This window comes from Neoarius graeffei, chromosome 2 (assembly GCF_027579695.1).
Source record: "Neoarius graeffei isolate fNeoGra1 chromosome 2, fNeoGra1.pri, whole genome shotgun sequence".
Classification (NCBI taxonomy): Eukaryota; Metazoa; Chordata; class Actinopteri; order Siluriformes; family Ariidae; genus Neoarius; species Neoarius graeffei.
The window spans coordinates 79,820,332-79,839,420 of NC_083570.1; the positions used below are offsets into that span (position 1 = coordinate 79,820,332).

Here is a 19,089-nt window from a genome sequence, read left to right on the forward strand (position 1 = left end):
CTATGGGCGAAAGGCGGGGTACACCCTGGACAAGTCGCCAGGTCATCACAGGGCTGACACATAGACACAGACAACCATTCACACTCACATTCACACCTACGGTCAATTTAGAGTCACCAGTTAACCAACCTGCATGTCTTTGGACTGTGGGGGAAACCGGAGCACCCGGAGGAAACCCACGCGGACACAGGGAGAACATGCAAACTCCGCACAGAAAGGCCCTCGCCGGCTATGGGGCTCAAACCCGGACCTTCTTGCTATGAGGCGACAGCGCTAACCACTACACCACCATGCCGCCACCGTGCGAAATGCTTCAGGAAATAATTTGGTGGTGGTTTATCCTGCTTTAACAGTGTGGTCAGGAGAAAAATCATTAAATCTGAATGATCAGATCTATATATTCTCCAGCTCATTATCATCGTGTGTGTAAAAATGTACAATTAAAGAAAATTATCTGAATTAAAATGCAGGTTTTGCTCTGGAAGGTCTATACATATGCAGCCACATTCAGACCACAACGTCAGGTTAGGCACTACACCAATTGGTTCAGTCATTATAACTATTTTCTCAAATGGCTCTCAGACAAAATATACATTTTATTAAACATAAGAACGGTCCCACTTGATGCAATGTACCAGAGTTAGCTTAGGCTAATTTTCATCTGCAGTCCCCTGGCAGGTCACAGTTAAATTTTCCACTAAATAGTACAACAAAATTAAGCAACTAGATAAGCAAAAAACAAAGCACATAATACAAATCACATACAATCTCTCTCTCTCTCTCTCTCTCTCTCTCTCTCTCTCTCACACACATACACGGTGCTGACATGGTATGCTGCACAACTTAAAAACAAGGATATCAGGGGCATTGTGGCTCAGGTGGATAAGGCGCCATACCATAAATCCGGGGACCTGGGTTTGATTTCGACCCGAGGTCATTTCCCGATCCCTCCCCGTCTCTCTCCCGCTCATTTCCTGTCTCTACACTGTCCTATCTAATAAAGGTGGAAAAAGCCCAAAAAAATAATCTTTAAAAAAAAAAAAAAAAAACAAGGATATCTGCATACAAAGCAAAAAAATAATACAGAGTCAAGCGCAATGTATAGAATTGATAGATATTTGCTTGACTTGTTCTTGAAACTGGAACAGGCAGTCCTAATTGCTACTTGTTTTGGTTAAGTTAAATCCTTGAGATTTATCTTCGCTCGCACATTCTGCTCTCTGATTAATGACATGTTGACCAATAATGTCTTTCTTCTTTTCAAAAGACTGTAATCCTGACGGGTGATCTAATGGTGCATAAGTACCATAATGGGCGGCATGGTGGTGTAGTGGTTAGCGCTGTCGCCTCACAGCAAGAAGGTCCGGGTTCCAGCCCCGTGGCCGGCGAGGGCCTTTCTGTGCGGAGTTTGCATGTTCTCCCCGTGTCCGCGTGGGTTTCCTCCGGGTGCTCCGGTTTCCCCCACAGTCCAGAGACATGCAGGTTAGGTTAACTGGTGGCTCTAAATTGACCGTAGGTGTGAATGGTTGTCTGTGTCTATGTGTCAGCCCTGTGATGACCTGGCGACTTGTCCAGGGTGTACCCCGCCTTTCGCCCGTGGTCAGCTGGGATAGGCTCCAGCTTGCCTGTGACCCTGTAGAACAGGATAAAGCTGCTAGAGATAATGAGATGAGAAGTACCATAATTACTCTTAATTTCCCTGAGGGAACCCTCCCAAAGGGATCAATAAAGTTTTATCTAATCTAATGTCTCTTTTTTCATAGAGTAGTGTAGTCTAAACCAGCCTCTCTCAACCGGGGTGCCGTCTGGCTTCATTAGGAGTGCCATCAAAAAATTATATATTCTAACATTGAAATAAATTAAATGAATTAAAATTCCAAAAAACAATAGTTACACTAATGCCGCCTCATGCATCATCAAAATTTGTCTCACGGCCCCCTTTTCCATGTCATATAGTCACTGCTGGGGTCATCGTGACTGCGTATGTTTTATATGGGGGTGCCTTGAGAATTTGCACACTTCTGAAGGGTGCCGTGACTGAAAAAAGGTTGAGAAACGCTGGTCTAAACCAGTGATGTAGTGCTACATCGCCCATTTACGTTATACATAGATAACTTAGCTTCGTCAATTAAATCATCGTCATCCAATCACATCGTTACAACACACTCTTGAAGGTGAATATGCGTTCATGTTTGTCCTACAGTAAACTGAGAAACATCTCTGAGCAGCTGTGTCTGTGTCAGCGACGGCTTGCTCCCGGATCGATCCGTGAGGCCGAATCTCTTAGGCGGCAGAGCTCTACATTCCTACATCATACTTTGTCAATTCAACCTCCTTCACTACAGACAGATCAAAAACCTAACAAGAATATAGAGCCAGTGATTGCAAAGTTGAGTAGCTTTTTTGCAGGTTTCTGAATTTGACTTTAAAACTACTAACAGAACAACATCATCTGGTTGAGAGTTCCTCTGAGCTTTGGTTTTCACAAAGAAAGCCAACTACCCAAAGGCAGTGCAACAAAAAGGTACAACATAATCTCTCAAGGACGTTATTCTTTTAGATTTTACAGAGTTTTCCAAGTAAAAGTAAACAAAGTTACATAAAGAAGGCAGGGCGAAACCATTTAAAATTTTATACACTTGACACAGATTTAAAAAAGTCTAAAGTTCTCAAAGGTCAGATGATAATATTTCTCAAATACCCTACATTGCTTTCAATATTTTCACCAGGTTCTGAGGATGTCCCTTTTTTCCTTACAACCATGTTTACACGTAGTGTGACTATAATATGTGAGGCGGCCATGTGAGATCAGCAGACCTTGGCAGACAGAAGCAGCAACTGGTAAATTAGAGGAGGGATCTCTTGCAGATCCAACTTAAGGAACATCCTCAAGACCTTCTCAATCAGAAACTGGAGCTCCTCTGGAGATAAGGGCACATCCCTTAGAAAGAGAAAAAGAAACAGAGAAAACTCCCAGGAAATATTCGGTTAACAGTAAAAGCATATTAAAAGTGTCACAGCACAAAGGTCAGTGTAAACAGTGTGACTATGAAAATGTTAACACCGACACTTATGGCATTGCGGTCTAAAACCCAATACAAAGGTAAACATACTGGGATTCTTTCTAACCTGAACATGGTGGTAAGGTGGATCACACACTGCGGGTCCCATCTGTAAAAACACATCACAGTATTATTAGCTCGTCCGGCCGACAGGCAGAGCTCATGCCATTATGTGTTGTCCGTCTATCGTCCACATTTCACGGAAATCGCTTCTTCTCGGTCAGTTCTTCACAAATTTTTATTCTTTTTGGCAGGAACATAGGTCTGCCTGGGATGCATATAGTTTCTACCCAAATTTGCATAATTGCAATTAATAATGAAGATATGGAGTAATTAAGCCCTAATAAGCAGTTTCCACACTAATTTCTTCTTCTCCCTCAATTCTTCACTGATTTTGATTCTTTCTGGCATGAAGGTAGGGGTACACAGGGTTCTACCCAGTTTTGCTTAATTACAATTATTAATGAAGTTATGGACTATTTAAGCCTTAATGAGCAGTTCAACAAAAATCGCTTCTTCATACATAGCAATAAGGCTATAGTAAGGCGATGCTATGAGGCCTTTTATAAGTCCAATAAGGCTAACAATACAATTATACAAACATGGGCCCAGGACCTTGGGGTGGTAATAGACGAAGCTATGGAGGCGGACATATAGGAGCATGCTAACAACATATCCATATGTAATAGAGCAAAGGAATCACAATTTAAGTTACTGCATCGCCTTCAGAGATCACCTGAACTCAGACATAAGATGGACCCAAAGAAATCAGCTCTGTGTATGAAGTGTAATATGGAAGTTGGTCGCTTTATACATACTATATGGACCTGTGTGCATGTCCAGGATTTCTGGGTAGAAGTGGCTTTGAAATTAGATTTGGTTTTTAATAAGGAGTTGGACCTGGACCCAGTGTGTCTGTTGTTGGGATTACCACACCCACAATTGAAAGGATCTCATTGTCAAAAATTGTGGAATGTTTTAACATATGCTGCACGTAAAGCTATATTGCTGAAATGGATTTCAAATAAGCCACCTACAGTTTTAGATTGGCATAAGGTAATATTTGACCTTTTACCCATGGAATATCTGAAATACTAGTCCAGAGGGAAAATTGGTTTATTTTATCATATATGGACCCCATTTCTCGATTTTGTAGGACTTAGAATATCTGACGTATTTTGGAAGGTGCTTCCCAGACCAAGGAATAACAGTTAAATGTTAAAGGAGAGGTTTTGCTGTCTGTAATACTATTTTTGTTTTTTTATTTTATTTTCTCTCTTATCTCTTAATTATTGTAATGTATACTTATTTTTCCATTTTATATTATTATTAATTATTGTCATTACTATTGCTATATGATAATCTACCATGATTGTGACTGACTATGCTGTGCTGAATGTTCAACCTGGGGGGGGGGGGGGGGGGGGGGGGGGGGGGGGGGGGGCAGGGTTCTCTTGAAGTGGGAGATAAATGTAAAAAATGCTGTATATGTGAATAAGATGTGATGCATAATTAAGAATAAAGATATACATTAAAAAATAAATAAATAAATAAATAAATAAATAAATCACTTCTTCTTGGTCAATTCCTCACTGTTCAGGATTCTTTCTCGCAAATAGGTAGGTATTCCTAGGGTGTATATAGCTTCTATATATAGCTTGCAACATTTATTGCATAAGGTGGCCCACTTTAGTTCGTTCCTCCTGGACTAGACGGGGCCGGAGTGAGCTACGCCGTCATTGACGGTCTTGTTTTATTTTGCTGCCAATATCGTTTGATTTACACTCCAATAAAAAAAAAAATAAAAAAAAAAAGATCATATATGATTTTTTTCAGGTTGTCTGTATGTTAATGACAGCCACCATTCATTAGGCATCATTTAGGTTTCCCTATCACATTTAACTTTCCTCAAATGTTCCTTCATGAAAAATGTAACCAACTGCAGTATTTATTTTTAGTATAAAATACAGAGGTGATTATAGGAAATCGCATGTGCCGATTGGTTGAGAAATTCGGACTATTTCTCAATAATCACCTCGAGCGACTCGGCAAAATGGCAACCAATTGCTTTGTTACCGTAAGTGAGGAAGAATTACAAATTATGAAAGAAAATGCTGTTCCTAAAAGCAGTAAAGATGCTACAAAGTTTGGTCTAAAACTATTCAAAGGAAAGGTGGAATTGTGATTTATCTATTTCAAAACAAAGTATTTCATGTGACTTGGCACAGATAAGTGACAAGTCTGCACGCATTACAATTGCATGCCACTTTTGAAGATCTCATCTCATTTCATTATCTCTAGCTGCTTTATCCTGTTCTACAGGGTCGCAGGCAAGCTGGAGCCTATCCCAGCTGACTACGGGCAAAAGGCGGGGTACACCCTGGACAAGTCGCCAGGTCATCACAGGGCTGACACACAGACAACCATTCACACTCACATTCACACCTACGGTCAATTTGGAGTCACCAGTTAACCTAACCTGCATGTCTTTGGACTGTGGGGGAAACCGGAGCACCCGGAGGAAACCCACGCGGACACGGGGAGAACATGCAAACTCCGCACAGAAAGGCCCTCGCCGGCCACGGGGCTCGAACCCGAACCTTCTTGCTGTGAGGCGACAGCGCTAACCACTACACCACCGTGCCGCCACTTTTGAAGATTGAAATTTTTTTTTTTTTAAATAAAATTTTCCCCAAAATAATCACTGGTGTATTTATACTATAACAATTATCTGCCTCAGGTTCAGTGAATATCAATGAATAACAACCTCAACTTTGTCTCAGTTATAATTCACTGATATTCACTTCGCCTTTGGAGAATAATTGTTAATTAGTAGGACAGCTAAGGATGTTCGTGGGGAGCACTAAATTCTGCATATAACAGATTAGCTGTGTATTTACAGCTACAGTATTTATGCCATCCTACTGATGAAGTTGCAGTCACATGGACCCCCTGCCACAGTGATTGAATACAGCCTAATTAATTAACTTTATACATTTCAAACAAAAAAAAAACAACTAATACATATTTTTACTTTTTCCACACATTAGTACCTGCTTGAACAAAGGCTATTGATCAACTGCTTCTTGTATTCCTCTCCACTTAACTCTCCTAAATACAAAGGAACAGAACAGAATACAGTAACCAGTGATGTAACAAAACATAAAAAAATGTAGGAAGTACAGAGATATGGTGCGAGAGAAAACAGTCACCTTTGCCATAAGCTAAAGTCTCTGTAGCTGCCAAGGCAGTGAGGATGGTAGGAAAGAGCTCCAGTGATTTACCAGTACCCATTTCACCCCCTTTTATTGCATCCACATATAAAGATGCTAACGCTGCTAATGCAGGGCCAGGTAGAGCATGTGTCTGTAACACAGAATGGGGGGGGATAAATGATTACCTCCAGACACGTATACATGCACACACTTTTGCATTTTAGAGCTTAATAGCGACACTGACTTTAGGGTTACAGTGAATTCTGCTAAGAAAATAAACATTAATACAACCGATTCCAAAAAAGTTGGAATGCTGTGTAAAACGTAAATAAAAGCAGAATGCAATGATTTGCATATCTTCTTCAACATAAATTCAATTGAATACAACACAAACACAAGACATTTAATGTTCAAACTATTAAACTTTGTTGTTTTTTTTTGTTTGTAAATATACACTCATTCTAAATTTGATGCCTGCAACACAGTCCGAAAAAGTTTGAACAGGGGCATGTCTATTACTGCGTTACATCACCTTTTCTTTTAACAACATTCAGTAAGCTTTTGGGACCTGAGGACACTAATTATTGAAGTTTTGAATGTGAAATTCTTTCCCATTCTTGCTTGATACATGACTTCAGTTGTTCTACAGGCTGGGGTCTCCATATTTGTGGCTTCATAATGCACCAAACACTTTCAATGGGAGGCAGACGGGCCAGTTTAGCACCCACACTCTTATGATGAAGCCATGCTGTTGGAACACGTGCAGAATGTGGCTTGGCACCGTCTTGCTGGAATAAGCAGGGATGTCCCTGACAAAGACGTCATCTGGATAGCAGCATATGTTGCTCCAAAACCTGTATGTACCTTTCAGTATTAATTTTGCCTTTACAGATGTGCAAGTTACCCATGTTATGACAGATGCTGGCTTTAGAACTTTGTTAAGACGGTCCTTTTCCTCTTTAGCCCGGAGGACACAATGTTCATGATTTCCAAAAACAATTCGAAATGTGGACTCATCAGGCCACTTTTCCACTTTGCACCTGTCCATCTCAGATGAGCTTGGGTCCAGAGAATTCAGCAAGGTTTCTGTAAGTTTCCATTCCTTGCAATTGTATGTTGAGAAACGTTGTTCTTAAACTGTTGGACTATTTGCCTAAGCAGTTTTTAACAAAGTTGTGAACCATGCCCCATCCTTGCTTGTGAATGACTGAGCCTTTCCAAACACCAATTAACTTGTTTACCTGTAGAAATGTTCCACACAGGTGTTTTTTGAGCATTCCACAACTTTCCCAGTCTTTTGTTGCCCCTGTCCCAACTGTTTTGGAATGTGTTACAGGAATCAAATTCAGAATGAGTGGATATTTCCAAAAAACAATAAAGTTTATCAGTTTGAACATTAAAGGGGAACTGAAGGCAAATTTTTTATCATCAAAATTCTATTTCTCTCATTTTATAAAATGTAGGAATGCATTTCTGACAGCTATTTTGTCACTGCTATAGCAATTTATGAGTGTTTGAAATATGGACTGATATATTACATAGCATATGTCAAAGCAATGGCCGTAAACGAGATTCGCTGAGACCTGTGCAAGACATCGTAGGACGGAAGTAAAACGTACAGCGGAAATCAAAGTGACCAACATCTGCCAACTTTGTCAAAAGATGCGCGCGCCCTCCTTCGAATGCTGACGTAATCAAGCCGGAAGTTTTCCCTGGGTCCGAAATCGCTCCCTACTCACTATATAGGGCACTATATAGTGGGGACCCCATTTTGTAGTGCTGTCCAAAAACTTAGTGAGGATTATGTGGGAAATGTGCTCAGTATAATATGTATTTATCACAAAAATACATGCATTTATTATTTTGAAAACCCACCAGCCGCCTGATCTGACACGTTTTAATTGCGCGACAGTAATGCCGTAAATACCAGCATGACGGACTCGTCCTTATCCTGTCGTCTTTCCAACTCTTCTCTACTCCACGTTGGTTTGAAGTCGTATGGAATAATCTCCATCACTGATGAAGCTGGCAAATCTCGAAATTAATCTAAATTGGAATGATATGGTGATCTGGCTGCTGTGTAAACAGTTTTCAAAATGGCAGCGCTGACACTTGACGTTTGAAGTCTCGCACAAGTCTCATGAAGATCGTGCGGATAAGCGACACCTGCCATGGAGCAAATGAACTACATTCAACACGGCTAAATACGAAAAGGCCAATAAGTGTAATATAATACGCCAATACGAGTCACGATACGAGGTTAATAAAACCGAAAACGTAATTGAATAACACGTTAATTAAGAAATAAAGCAAGTTTAAAAATGACTTCAGTTCCCCTTTAAATATCTTGTCTTTATATGGTTTTCAATTGAATATAGGTAGAAAGCAATTTGCAAATCATTGTACGTATTCTGTTTGCATTCACATTTTACACAGCATCACAACTTTTATAGGGTTGTAGAATTTTAACTAAATGGATTTTTTTTTTACCTCTAACATTAACAACCCGATAATATCTGAAGCCACTTCTGTCTGCAGGTCTCCCGATTCACAGAGAGGAATACAGTGCTTATACACACACAACCTGCGACTGGCGCCATCTGAACTACTCACTGGTGAGCCTTAAATAAGAGACACAGAGAAACACTGGTTAAATGTTAGAAAAACAATGTGTGTCAAAGTGGGTGTTATGCAAATTACCTTTAAATATAGCTTTGATCAAGGCTGCTGTATCCTTTCCTTTCAGGGCAGCATTTGTGATCAGTGCAGTCAACTGCGGAAAAAGAGAGCTTAAAATTTAAAAGCAAAAATTCCTGCGACACACTACAAAAATAAAAATGTGTTTCAGTTATTTTGCACAGGATCATTATTCATGTAAATCACTGGATTTGGTGAGTGGCACAAAAGTCTTTTTCCAAAAACATATACAGTCTGTAAAATACCAAATAATGCAGTATGCAATTCTATTTAATGGGAAACTAATAGCAAAATATTAAAACACACCACTCATTCAACAAGTTATTCATAAAAATCTAATAAGGAATTGGAAAAACTCTCCATATTTACATGTCTCCAGCCCTTGCTCATTTGGGATAAATAATCCTTTTGGAGAATCTTTCATCAGTGCCTTGTTTTAGCACAGCAATATAATCACAAGTACGTATATCTGCACATCTCTAACATTCTGATCTCATATTTCTACATGCTTCACATACACACCTGATCATGGGAGAGAGAAGTGAGGTGATGCTGGAGCTCCTTTGTACCATCTCCCTCCGATAAGGACAAAATCTTGTCAATTGCTGCTTTCATATTGGATGGCTATTAATGTCTGTAAACAGATTAAAAAGTAATAATAAACTGATGTGGCGGCATGGTGGTGTAGTGGTTAGCACTGCCGCTAATTGGTGGCTCTAAATTGACTGTAGGTGTGAATGTGAGTGTGAATGGTTGTCTGTGTCTATGTGTCGGCCCTGCAATGATCTGGCAACTTGTCCAGGGTGTACCCCACCTTTCGCCCATAGTCAGCTGGGATAGGCTCCAGCTTACCCATGACCCTGTAGAAGAGGATAAGCAGCGACAGATAATGGATGGATGGAATAAATTGATGTACATTGGAGGCGGCACGGTGGTGTAGTGGTTAGCACTGTCGCCTCACAGCAAGAAGGTCCGGGTTCGAGCCCCGTGGCCGGCGAGGGCCTTTCTGTGTGGAGTTTGCATGTTCTTGCCGTGTCTGCGTGGGTTTCCTCCGGGTGCTCCGGTTTCCCCCACAGTCCAAAGACATGCAGGTTAGGTTAACTGGTGACTCTAAATTGACCGTAGGTGTGAATGTGAGTGTGAATGGTTGTCTGTGTCTATGTGTCAGCCCTGTGATGACCTGGCAACTTGTCCAGGGTGTACCCCACCTTTCGCCCGTAGTCAGCTGGGATAGGCTCCAGCTTGCCTGCGACCCTGTACAGGATAAGTGGCTACAGATAATGGATGGATGGATGGATGATGTACAGTGGTATGCAAAAGTCTGGGCACCCCTGGTCAAAATTGCTGTTACTGTGAACAGTTAAGCAAGTTGAAGATGAAATGATCTCCAAAAGGCATGAAGTTAAAGATGACTCATTCCCTTTATATTTTAAGGAAAAACTATTTTTTATTTTCATCTTTTACATTTTCAAAATAACAAAAAAGGAAAAGGGCCTGAAGCAAAAGTTTGGGCACCCTGCATGGTTAGTACCTAGTAACACCCCCTCTGGCAAGTATCACAGCTTGTAAACACTTTCTGTAACCAGCTAATAATCTTTCAGTTCTTACCTGGGGGATTTTCACACATTTGTCTTTGCAAAAGGCTTCCAGTTCTACAAGTTTCTTGGGCTATCTTGCATGCACTGCTCTTTTGAGATCTATCCACAGATTTTCAATGGTGTTTAGGTCAGGGGACTGTGAGGGCCAGGGCAAAACCTTCAGCTTGTGCCTCTTGAGGTATTCCATTGTAGATTTTGAGATGTGTTTTGGATCATCGTCTTATTGTAGGACCCATCCTCTTTTTAACTTCAACTTTTTTACAGATGGTGTGATGTTTGCTTCCAGAATTTGCTGGTATTTATTCGAATCCATGCTTCCCTCAACCAATGAAATGTGCCACTGGCTGCAACACAACCCCAAAGCATGATCGATCCACACCCATGCTTCAGAGTAAGGTATTAGGCAGAGACCCGTCCACCCGTAAATTTGACGGGCAATTGCCGATTTCAACGGGCAAGTATACACACAGACGGATACTGAAACGGACGATAATGCCGAAAATTTTCGCACATGAATACTCCCACATGTCATCCGATAAATCCAGTTATGTTCCGCCCACACACGGACTGGCCATCGGGAGTAGCGGGAGTTTTCCCGGTGGGCTGGTGGTTCAGCGTGGGCCGGCGGAGAAAAAAAAAAAAAAACAGTTGCGCGCTGGCCTTTAATATGATAAGCAATGTTAACAGTTTCTTTAACAAACTGTTAACATTGCTTATTACAGTTGCGCGCTGGCCTTTAATATGATAAGCAATGTTAACAGTTTCTTTAACAAACTGTTAACATTGCTTATTACAGTTGCGCGCTGGCCTTTAATATGATAAGCAATGTTAACAGTTTGTTAAAGAAACTGTTAACATTGCTTATCATATTAAAGGCCAGCGCGCAACTGTTTTTTTTTTTTTTTTTTCTCCGCTGGCCCACACTGAACCACCGGCCCACTGGGAAAACTCCCGCTACTCCCGATGGCCAGTCCGTGTGTGGTTCCGCCATCATTTACAAATCGTAAGAAACACAGTTTAATACGAAAAATACTGAAAACTTGAAATGAAAAATCAGAATATTTCATCGTTTCCGCCATTTTGGCCCGCACTGAATCTTGTAACATGCGGACTGAATAAATCGCGAATTCTGATTGGTCGAAAATTGCCAAACACCCTGCGTTGTAGTTTCCTCTTTCTTGGCGGGAGAACCGCATTTTTTTTTTGCTGACTCACTCTTTTGGATCAAGATGAATCCCAACAAACGCCCCAAATTGAATGTGACAAAAACTGATTCGTTTTTCCACAAAAAGACAGAAAAGGTATGTGTGATACATTGATTAACAAGGGGGTTTCATTGGAGTATGGTAAAATAGAATACTGTTGGGGTTTTTTTTTTTTATTAAATACTGTAACTAGATCAAAAGATTATATACAATTCATTGTTGTTTATTTTCTTTTCACTTTTGTTACCAAATCAAACACCATACATACATCTGATACATTCAGGAGTGAAACTGAAAAAAATACAAAGTAAAAATATGCAATATTTCTGATCAAAAATTACACGCCATTTCACCCTGAAAATGTCCTAGAATGCAGGAAATGAAGTCTAAATTTCAAAAATTTTCTGGGGGGGCATGCCCCCAGACCCCCCTAGAGGGACTTCGCGCCTGCGGCGCTCGTCTTCGCACCTGCGGCGCTTATCAGGATTATATAAAATATTATTTTTGACTGGTAAATTTCTTTTTCTGCCTAATACCCTACTTCAGAGTTGGAGAGGTGTTCTTTTCCTGGAATTTGTCACCCTTTTTTCTCCAAACATACCTTTGCACATTGTGGCCAAAAAGTTCTATTTTGATTTCACAGGACTTGTTTCCAAAATGCATCAGGCTTATTTAGATGTTCATTTGCAAACTTCAGACGCTGAATTTTGTGGCTAGGACGCAGGAAAGGTTTTCTTCTGATGACTCTTCCATGAAGGTCATATCTGTTCAGGTGTCGCTGCATAGTAGAACAGTGCGCCACCACTCCAGGTTCTGCTAAATCTTTCTGAAGGCCTTTTGCAGTCAAACAGGGGGTTTTATTTGCCTTTCTAGCAATCCAATGAGCAGTTCTTTCAGAAAGTTTTCTTCATCTTCCAGACCGCACCTTGATCTCCACTGTTTCTGTTAACTGCCATTTCTTAATAACATTACAATCTGAGGAAACAGCTACCTGAAAACACTTTGCTACGTTCTTGTAGTCTTCTCCTGCTTTGTGAACATCAATTATTTTATTATTCAGAATGCTAGGGAGTTGCTTAGAGGAGCCCATGGCTGTTGATCTTAGGAACAAGTTTGAGGAGTCAGAGAATTTATACAGCTTTGAAATCTGCATCATCTGACCTTTCCTAACGAAGAATTTGAACAAGCCACAGCTCAATAAGCTAATTAAGGTCTGGAACCTTGGTAAAAGTTACCTGAGAACTCAAATGTATTGGGCTGCCCAAACTTTCGCATGGTGTTCCTTTTCTTTTTTCACTCTCCAGTTGTACAAAAAAATGTGTCGTCTTTACCTTTATGCCTTTTGGTGATCAGTTCATCTTCTGCTCACTTAACTATTCACAGTAACAGACATTTTAAGTAAGGGTGCCCAAACTTTTACATGCCACTGTATATATGTGTGTGTATGTGTATGAAAATCATACACTACTGCAAAATTATCAGTTTCTCTGGTTTTACTATTTATAGGTATATCTCATCTCATCTCATCTCATTATCTCTAGTCGCTTTATCCTGTTCTACAGGGTCGCAGGCAAGCTGGAGCCTATCCCAGCTGACTACGGGCGAAAGGCGGGGTACACCCTGGACAAGTCGCCAGGTCATCACAGGGCTGACACATAGACACAGACAACCATTCACACTCACATTCACACCTACGGTCAATTTAGAGTCACCAGTTAACCTAACCTGCATGTCTTTGGACTGTGGGGGAAACCGGAGCACCCGGAGGAAACCCACGCGGACACGGGGAGAACATGCAAACTCCGCACAGAAAGGCCCTCGCCAGCCACGGGGCTCGAACCCGGACCTTCTTGCTGTGAGGCGACAGCGCTAACCAATACACCACCGTGCCGCCCTTTACAGGTATATGTTTAAGGAAAATGAACATTTTTTTGTTTTATTCTATAAACTACTGACAACATTTCCCCCAAATTCCACATAAAAATATTGTCACTTAGAGCATTTAATTGCAAAGAATGCCAGCTGGCCAAAATAACAAAAAAGATGAAGTGTTTTCAGACCTTGAATAATGCATAGAACTCAAGATCATATTCAGTTTTAAACAACACAATACTAATGTCTGAACCTAGGATAAATTCAGAAATCAGTATTTGGTGGAATAACCCTGACATTTAATCATAGCTTTCATGCGTCTTGGCGTGCTCTACCAGTCTTTCACGGTGCTCTTGGGTGACTTTATGCCACTCCTGGTGCAAAAATTCAATCACAAATCTTGCAGAAAACGCTGAAAAGAAAATGTGCCGTCTTTACCTTTATGCCTTTTGGTGATCAGTTCATCTTCTGCTCACTTAACTATTCACAGTAACAGACATTTTAAGTAAGGGTGCCCAAACTTTTGCATGCCATTGTACATTGGCATAATTCCCCAAATTGTCATTGTGGGCTGATAATACAAATGCAAAAATTAATATTTGCATATTAATATGATGACTGTAGTTCAAATTGCTAATTCATGTACAATACATTCTAAAAATACTCAACCTAAAATTGAAATATTTGATAGAATACAAAAGTAAAAAGGTTCATTCCCCATGCAATGCAGTAAAGTAGGTGTGACTTTGGCATTGTTGTATATGGGACACAAATATGAATTATGTCATGTCACAATAAAAACCCAGACATTATGAAAAACAAATGAGGAAGAAAAAAACCCATACCCCTCAATGCTAGATTATGCAGAATTACACATTAGCATGCCTCCTATGGAAGAGTATATAGTTAGCTTACTTTTTCATTTATCTATTATGAGTTAGCTTTTTTGTTGAGTACAACCACAGAGCTGCACACTCTCCTCTTTCCAGGCGTTAAAGTAATTTACACATGTAAAAACACTATTGTGTGCACATATTATTTGTTATAAGATCTGTCACACGAACATTACCTTTCTCGTGAACTTGGACGATGTTTATTAGCTTGTTTTTATCACAATCACAACAACTATTATTTCTAAAGTGCCTGTTTTCCCTTTAGTAGAAATCTCCCGCCAGAGGAGCTACAGTTTAACTTCCTCATTCGTAAACCGCGTTACGGATTCTCATTGGTCCATTTGGTTAAGCCCCGCCTTTTCTGACCAATCATGTCACACGTAAAGAAAATGATGTAACGTAGGTGTGGAGCGCGTGAGCAACAGCTACCTTCTGAGTTGATGGTTCGAATCCCGCATCGGTAGTCTGTCAATTTAAAAAAAAAAATTACTGAACATCGAATCTCTCCAATAATGAAACAGTTTATTACTCTTTTAATGACAGAAAAACTATTTGTAAAGCTGGAGCTGGTTGGATACACATAGTGGTATAGAGGTTGCCATAAGGCGGCACGGTGGTGTAGTGGTTAGCGCTGTCGCCTCACAGCAAGAAGGTCCTGGGTTCGAGCCCCATGGCCGGCGAGGGCCTTTCTGTGTGGAGTTTGCATGTTCTCCCCGTGTCCGCGTGGGTTTCCTTCGGGTGCTCCGGTTTCCCCCACAGTCCAAAGACATGCAGGTTAGGTTAACTGGTGACTCTAAATTGACCGTAGGTGTGAATGTGAGTGTGAATGGTTGTCTGTGTCTATGTGTCAGCCCTGTGATGACCTGGCGACTTGTCCAGGGTGTACCCCGCCTTTCGCCCGTAGTCAGCTGGGATAGGCTCCAGCTTGCCTGCGACCCTGTAGAAGGATAAAGCGGCTACAGATAATGAGATGAGATGAGGTTGCCATAAACCTGAAAATGAACCAATGTTCAAACCAATTTCATTGCATGAAAAAAAACCACGTTGTTCTCATCTCATTATCTCTAGCCGCTTTATCCTGTTCTACAGGGTCGCAGGCAAGCTGGAGCCTATCCCAGCTGACTACGGGCGAAAGGCGGGGTACACCCTGGACAAGTCGCCAGGTCATCACAGGGCTGACACATAGACACAGACAACCATTCACACCTACGGTCAATTTAGAGTCACCAGTTAACCTAACCTGCATGTCTTTGGACTGTGGGGGAAACCGGAGCACCTGGAGGAAACCCACGCGGACACGGGGAGAACATGCAAACTACACACAGAAAGGCCCTCGCCAGCACAGGTTGTTAGGTATGCCCAAATGTCATCTGATGAGTAAGAACACTATACATTTTGTGCTGAGTGCAAGCAGGGACTCTGGCAAAACTAACTAACTAAAAGGGAAGAGCCAGAAGGTAGCACACACATGAGGGCGCCCTGGGACATAAAGCAGCCAGCCACTACACCATCAACAAACCCGAGTGAGCAAGTGAATGGGGGACTGACAGCATCCATACATCCCAGTTTACCAAAACACTCTATGCCTGAGGACCCTCCAGATCTACTCCTTTACCTAATAAAACTATTAACAAAAGGCTTGACTAAACAGATAAGTTTTCAGCCTAGACTTAAATGCTGAGCCTGTGTCTGAGTCCCAAACACTACTTGGAAGGTTGTTCCATAACTGTGGGGCTTTGTAAGAAAAGGCTCTGCCCCCTGATGTAGCGTTCACTATACGAGGTACCAGCAGATAGCCTGCACCTTTTGATCTAAGTACGCGTGGCGGGTCATAGAGGACTAGAAGTTCACTCAGGTACTGTGGCACAAGACCATTCAGTGCTTTAAAGGTCAATAGTAGTATTTTATAATCAATACAAAATTTGATTGGGAGCCAATGCAGTGTGGATAAGACAGGGGTGATGTGGTCATATTTTCTGGTTCTAGTAAGGACTCTTGCTGCTGCATTTTGAACTAGCTGGAGCTTGTTTATGCACTTATTGGAACATCCAGACAGTAAGGCATTACAATAATCCAACCTGGAGGTAACAAAAGCATGAACCAGTTTTTCTGTGTCATGTAGTGACATTATATTTCTTATCTTAGCAAGCTTTCTGAGATGAAAGAAATAACGCTATTCAGTTAATATTATCGATATGAGTTTCAAATGACAGACTGGGGTCAATAATCACCCAGAGGTATTTTACTGCTGCACGTAAAGAAACAGAAAGGCTATCCAGAGTTACTGTGTAATCAGAAAGCCTACTTCTAGCTGCATGTGGTCCTAGTACAAGTACTTCTGTCTTATCAGAGTTAAGCAGAAGGAAGTTAATAAGCATCCAGTGTCTAATGTCCTTTATACATTCCTCAATTCGATTAAGCTGGTGTCTCTCATCTGGTTTTGCAGAAACGCACAACTGTGTGTCATCAGCACAACAGTGGAAACTAATACCATGCTTATGAATAATATCACCCAGAGGTAACATATATAAAGAAAAAAGCAGTGGGTCTAAGACAGAACCTTGTGGAACACCAAACTTTACCTCAGTATGTCTAGAAAAATCACCATTTACATCAACATACTGATAGTGATCAGTTAAATAAGAGCTAAGCCAGGAGAGGGCCGTTCCCTTAACTCCCAAAACATTTTCTTGTCTATCCAGAAGAATAGAATCATCAATGGTATCAAATGCTGCACTAAGGTCAAGCAACACAAGCAGCGAGACACAGCTCTGATCAGATGCCAACAGTAGGTCGTTTACTACTTTAACCAGTGCTGTCTCTGTGGTATGATAAGGTCTAAATCCTGACTGATACATTTCATGGATGCTATTCCTATGTAAATATGAGCATGACTGCTGTGCCAGAGCTTTTTGTGGCTACTGCCTCATAGAGGCTGTAGCCACTATGTCATCGTGTTGTAAGAATGTAAGAATGAGTATAACAATAGCGTACTGCATGTGCATACACACAGGTGTTCCTATTAAAATGGCCGGTGAGTGTATACAATTCGGTTCATCATTCGAAATAAATTGACTAGACTAAAGAAATCACTTTCAGACACTTTTATGCTTATTACCAAGGGAAAGTGCATTCCTATTTTAAAATATACTCCAGGTTGTCCCCTTTTCCTCGCTTTCTTCAGCCAGTGGTCCCATGTGTGATGTAGATGTGATGCACTTCTGAGTTGTTACGGGAAGTTGTCGAAAAGAGTATTGAGACCATTGAGCTTTAGCACCGGGCCGTTTCCGGGAAATAAGAGTTTCGGTCGTGGTGACAGCGTGTGTATGTCAGCCTTGGTTTGGAGGTTTCAGTTTTGAAAACTCTAAGAGGTAAGAGTAGAATAATATAAAGTACAGACAATTGGTATATTTTACTTCTGTGATTTTTAAATTGTTCATTTTTGGATTACGCTTCATTTTTGTGGCTACTGCCTCATAGAGTAAATATATGTGTTATATTTACTGTATGGACATGGTATCAGAAAACAATTTTATTTATAAGCAGCAGCCACATGTACCTATAGGGTACCTATTTTTCTAGGATCTTGGAGATGAAGGGGAGGTTTGATATTGGGCAATAATTGGACAGCTGACGTGGGCGGCACGGTGGTGTAGTGGTTAGCACTGTCGCCTCACAGCAAGAAGGTCCTGGATTCGAGCCCACCGGCCGGCGAGGGCCTTTCTGTGTGGAGTTTGCATGTTCTCCCTGTGTCTGTGTGGGTTTCCTCTGGGTGCTCCGGTTTCCCCCACAGTCCAAAGACATGCAGGTTAGGCTAACTGGTGGCTCTAAGTTGACCATAGGTGAAAATGAGAGTGTGAATGGTTGTTTGTCTCTATGTGTCAGCCCTGCGATGACCTGGCAACTTGTCCAGGGTGTACCCTACCTCTTGCCCATAGTCAGCTGGGATAGGCTTCAGCTTGCCTGTGACCCTGTAGAATAGGGGCTGAGGTCAGTTTTTTTTTAAATTGCTAGTTTAAAGGATTTGGGTCATGGAACATGATGTTTGTGGATGATATTGTGATATGTGGTGAAAGTAGAAAGGAGGTTGAGCTGGGTTTGGAGAGATGGAGGGATGCATTGGAACGAGGAGGAATGAAGGTGAGCAGCAGCAAAATAGAATACATGTGCATCAATGAGAATGGCGATGAGAGTGTAGTGAAGATGCAAGGAGTAGACGTAAAGAAAGTTGGTGAATTCAAGTACCTGGAGTCAACTGTGCAGGAAAATGGGGGCTGCGATAGTGAGGTGAGAAAGAGAGTGCAGGCAGGGTGGAGCAGTTGGAGAAGGATTTCGGGAGTCATTTGTGATAGGAAAGTCCCAGCAAAAGTGAAAGGTAAGATGTATAAGACAGTAGTGAGACCAGCTGTGATGTATGGATTGGAGACCGTACCCTTAACGAAGAGACAGGAGGCAAAGTTGGAGGTGGCAGAGTTGATGATGTTAAGGTTTGCGATGGGAGGTTGGACAGGATAAGGAACGAGCACATCAGACGGACACCACATGTG

General features: G+C 41.3%; 1 protein-coding gene across 2 annotated transcripts in view; it reads right to left on the reverse strand.

The window, feature by feature from the left end:
* Window positions 1-14,829, reverse strand: part of fanci (FA complementation group I) — a 41,798-nt gene extending 26,969 nt beyond the window's left edge. For both annotated transcript variants that reach the window (XM_060915012.1, XM_060915011.1), the window contains exons 1-8: window positions 14,719-14,829; window positions 9,497-9,608; window positions 8,978-9,050; window positions 8,768-8,898; window positions 6,275-6,428; window positions 6,116-6,173; window positions 3,130-3,171; window positions 2,818-2,941 (exon numbers count right to left, since the gene is read on the reverse strand). In XM_060915012.1, the coding sequence (XP_060770995.1) occupies window positions 2,818-2,941; window positions 3,130-3,171; window positions 6,116-6,173; window positions 6,275-6,428; window positions 8,768-8,898; window positions 8,978-9,050; window positions 9,497-9,589 (675 nt within the window). In that variant the 5' untranslated portion in view covers window positions 9,590-9,608; window positions 14,719-14,829. The remainder of the gene's footprint in view (window positions 1-2,817; window positions 2,942-3,129; window positions 3,172-6,115; window positions 6,174-6,274; window positions 6,429-8,767; window positions 8,899-8,977; window positions 9,051-9,496; window positions 9,609-14,718) is intronic.
* Between the last annotated feature and the right edge of the window lie 4,260 nt (window positions 14,830-19,089).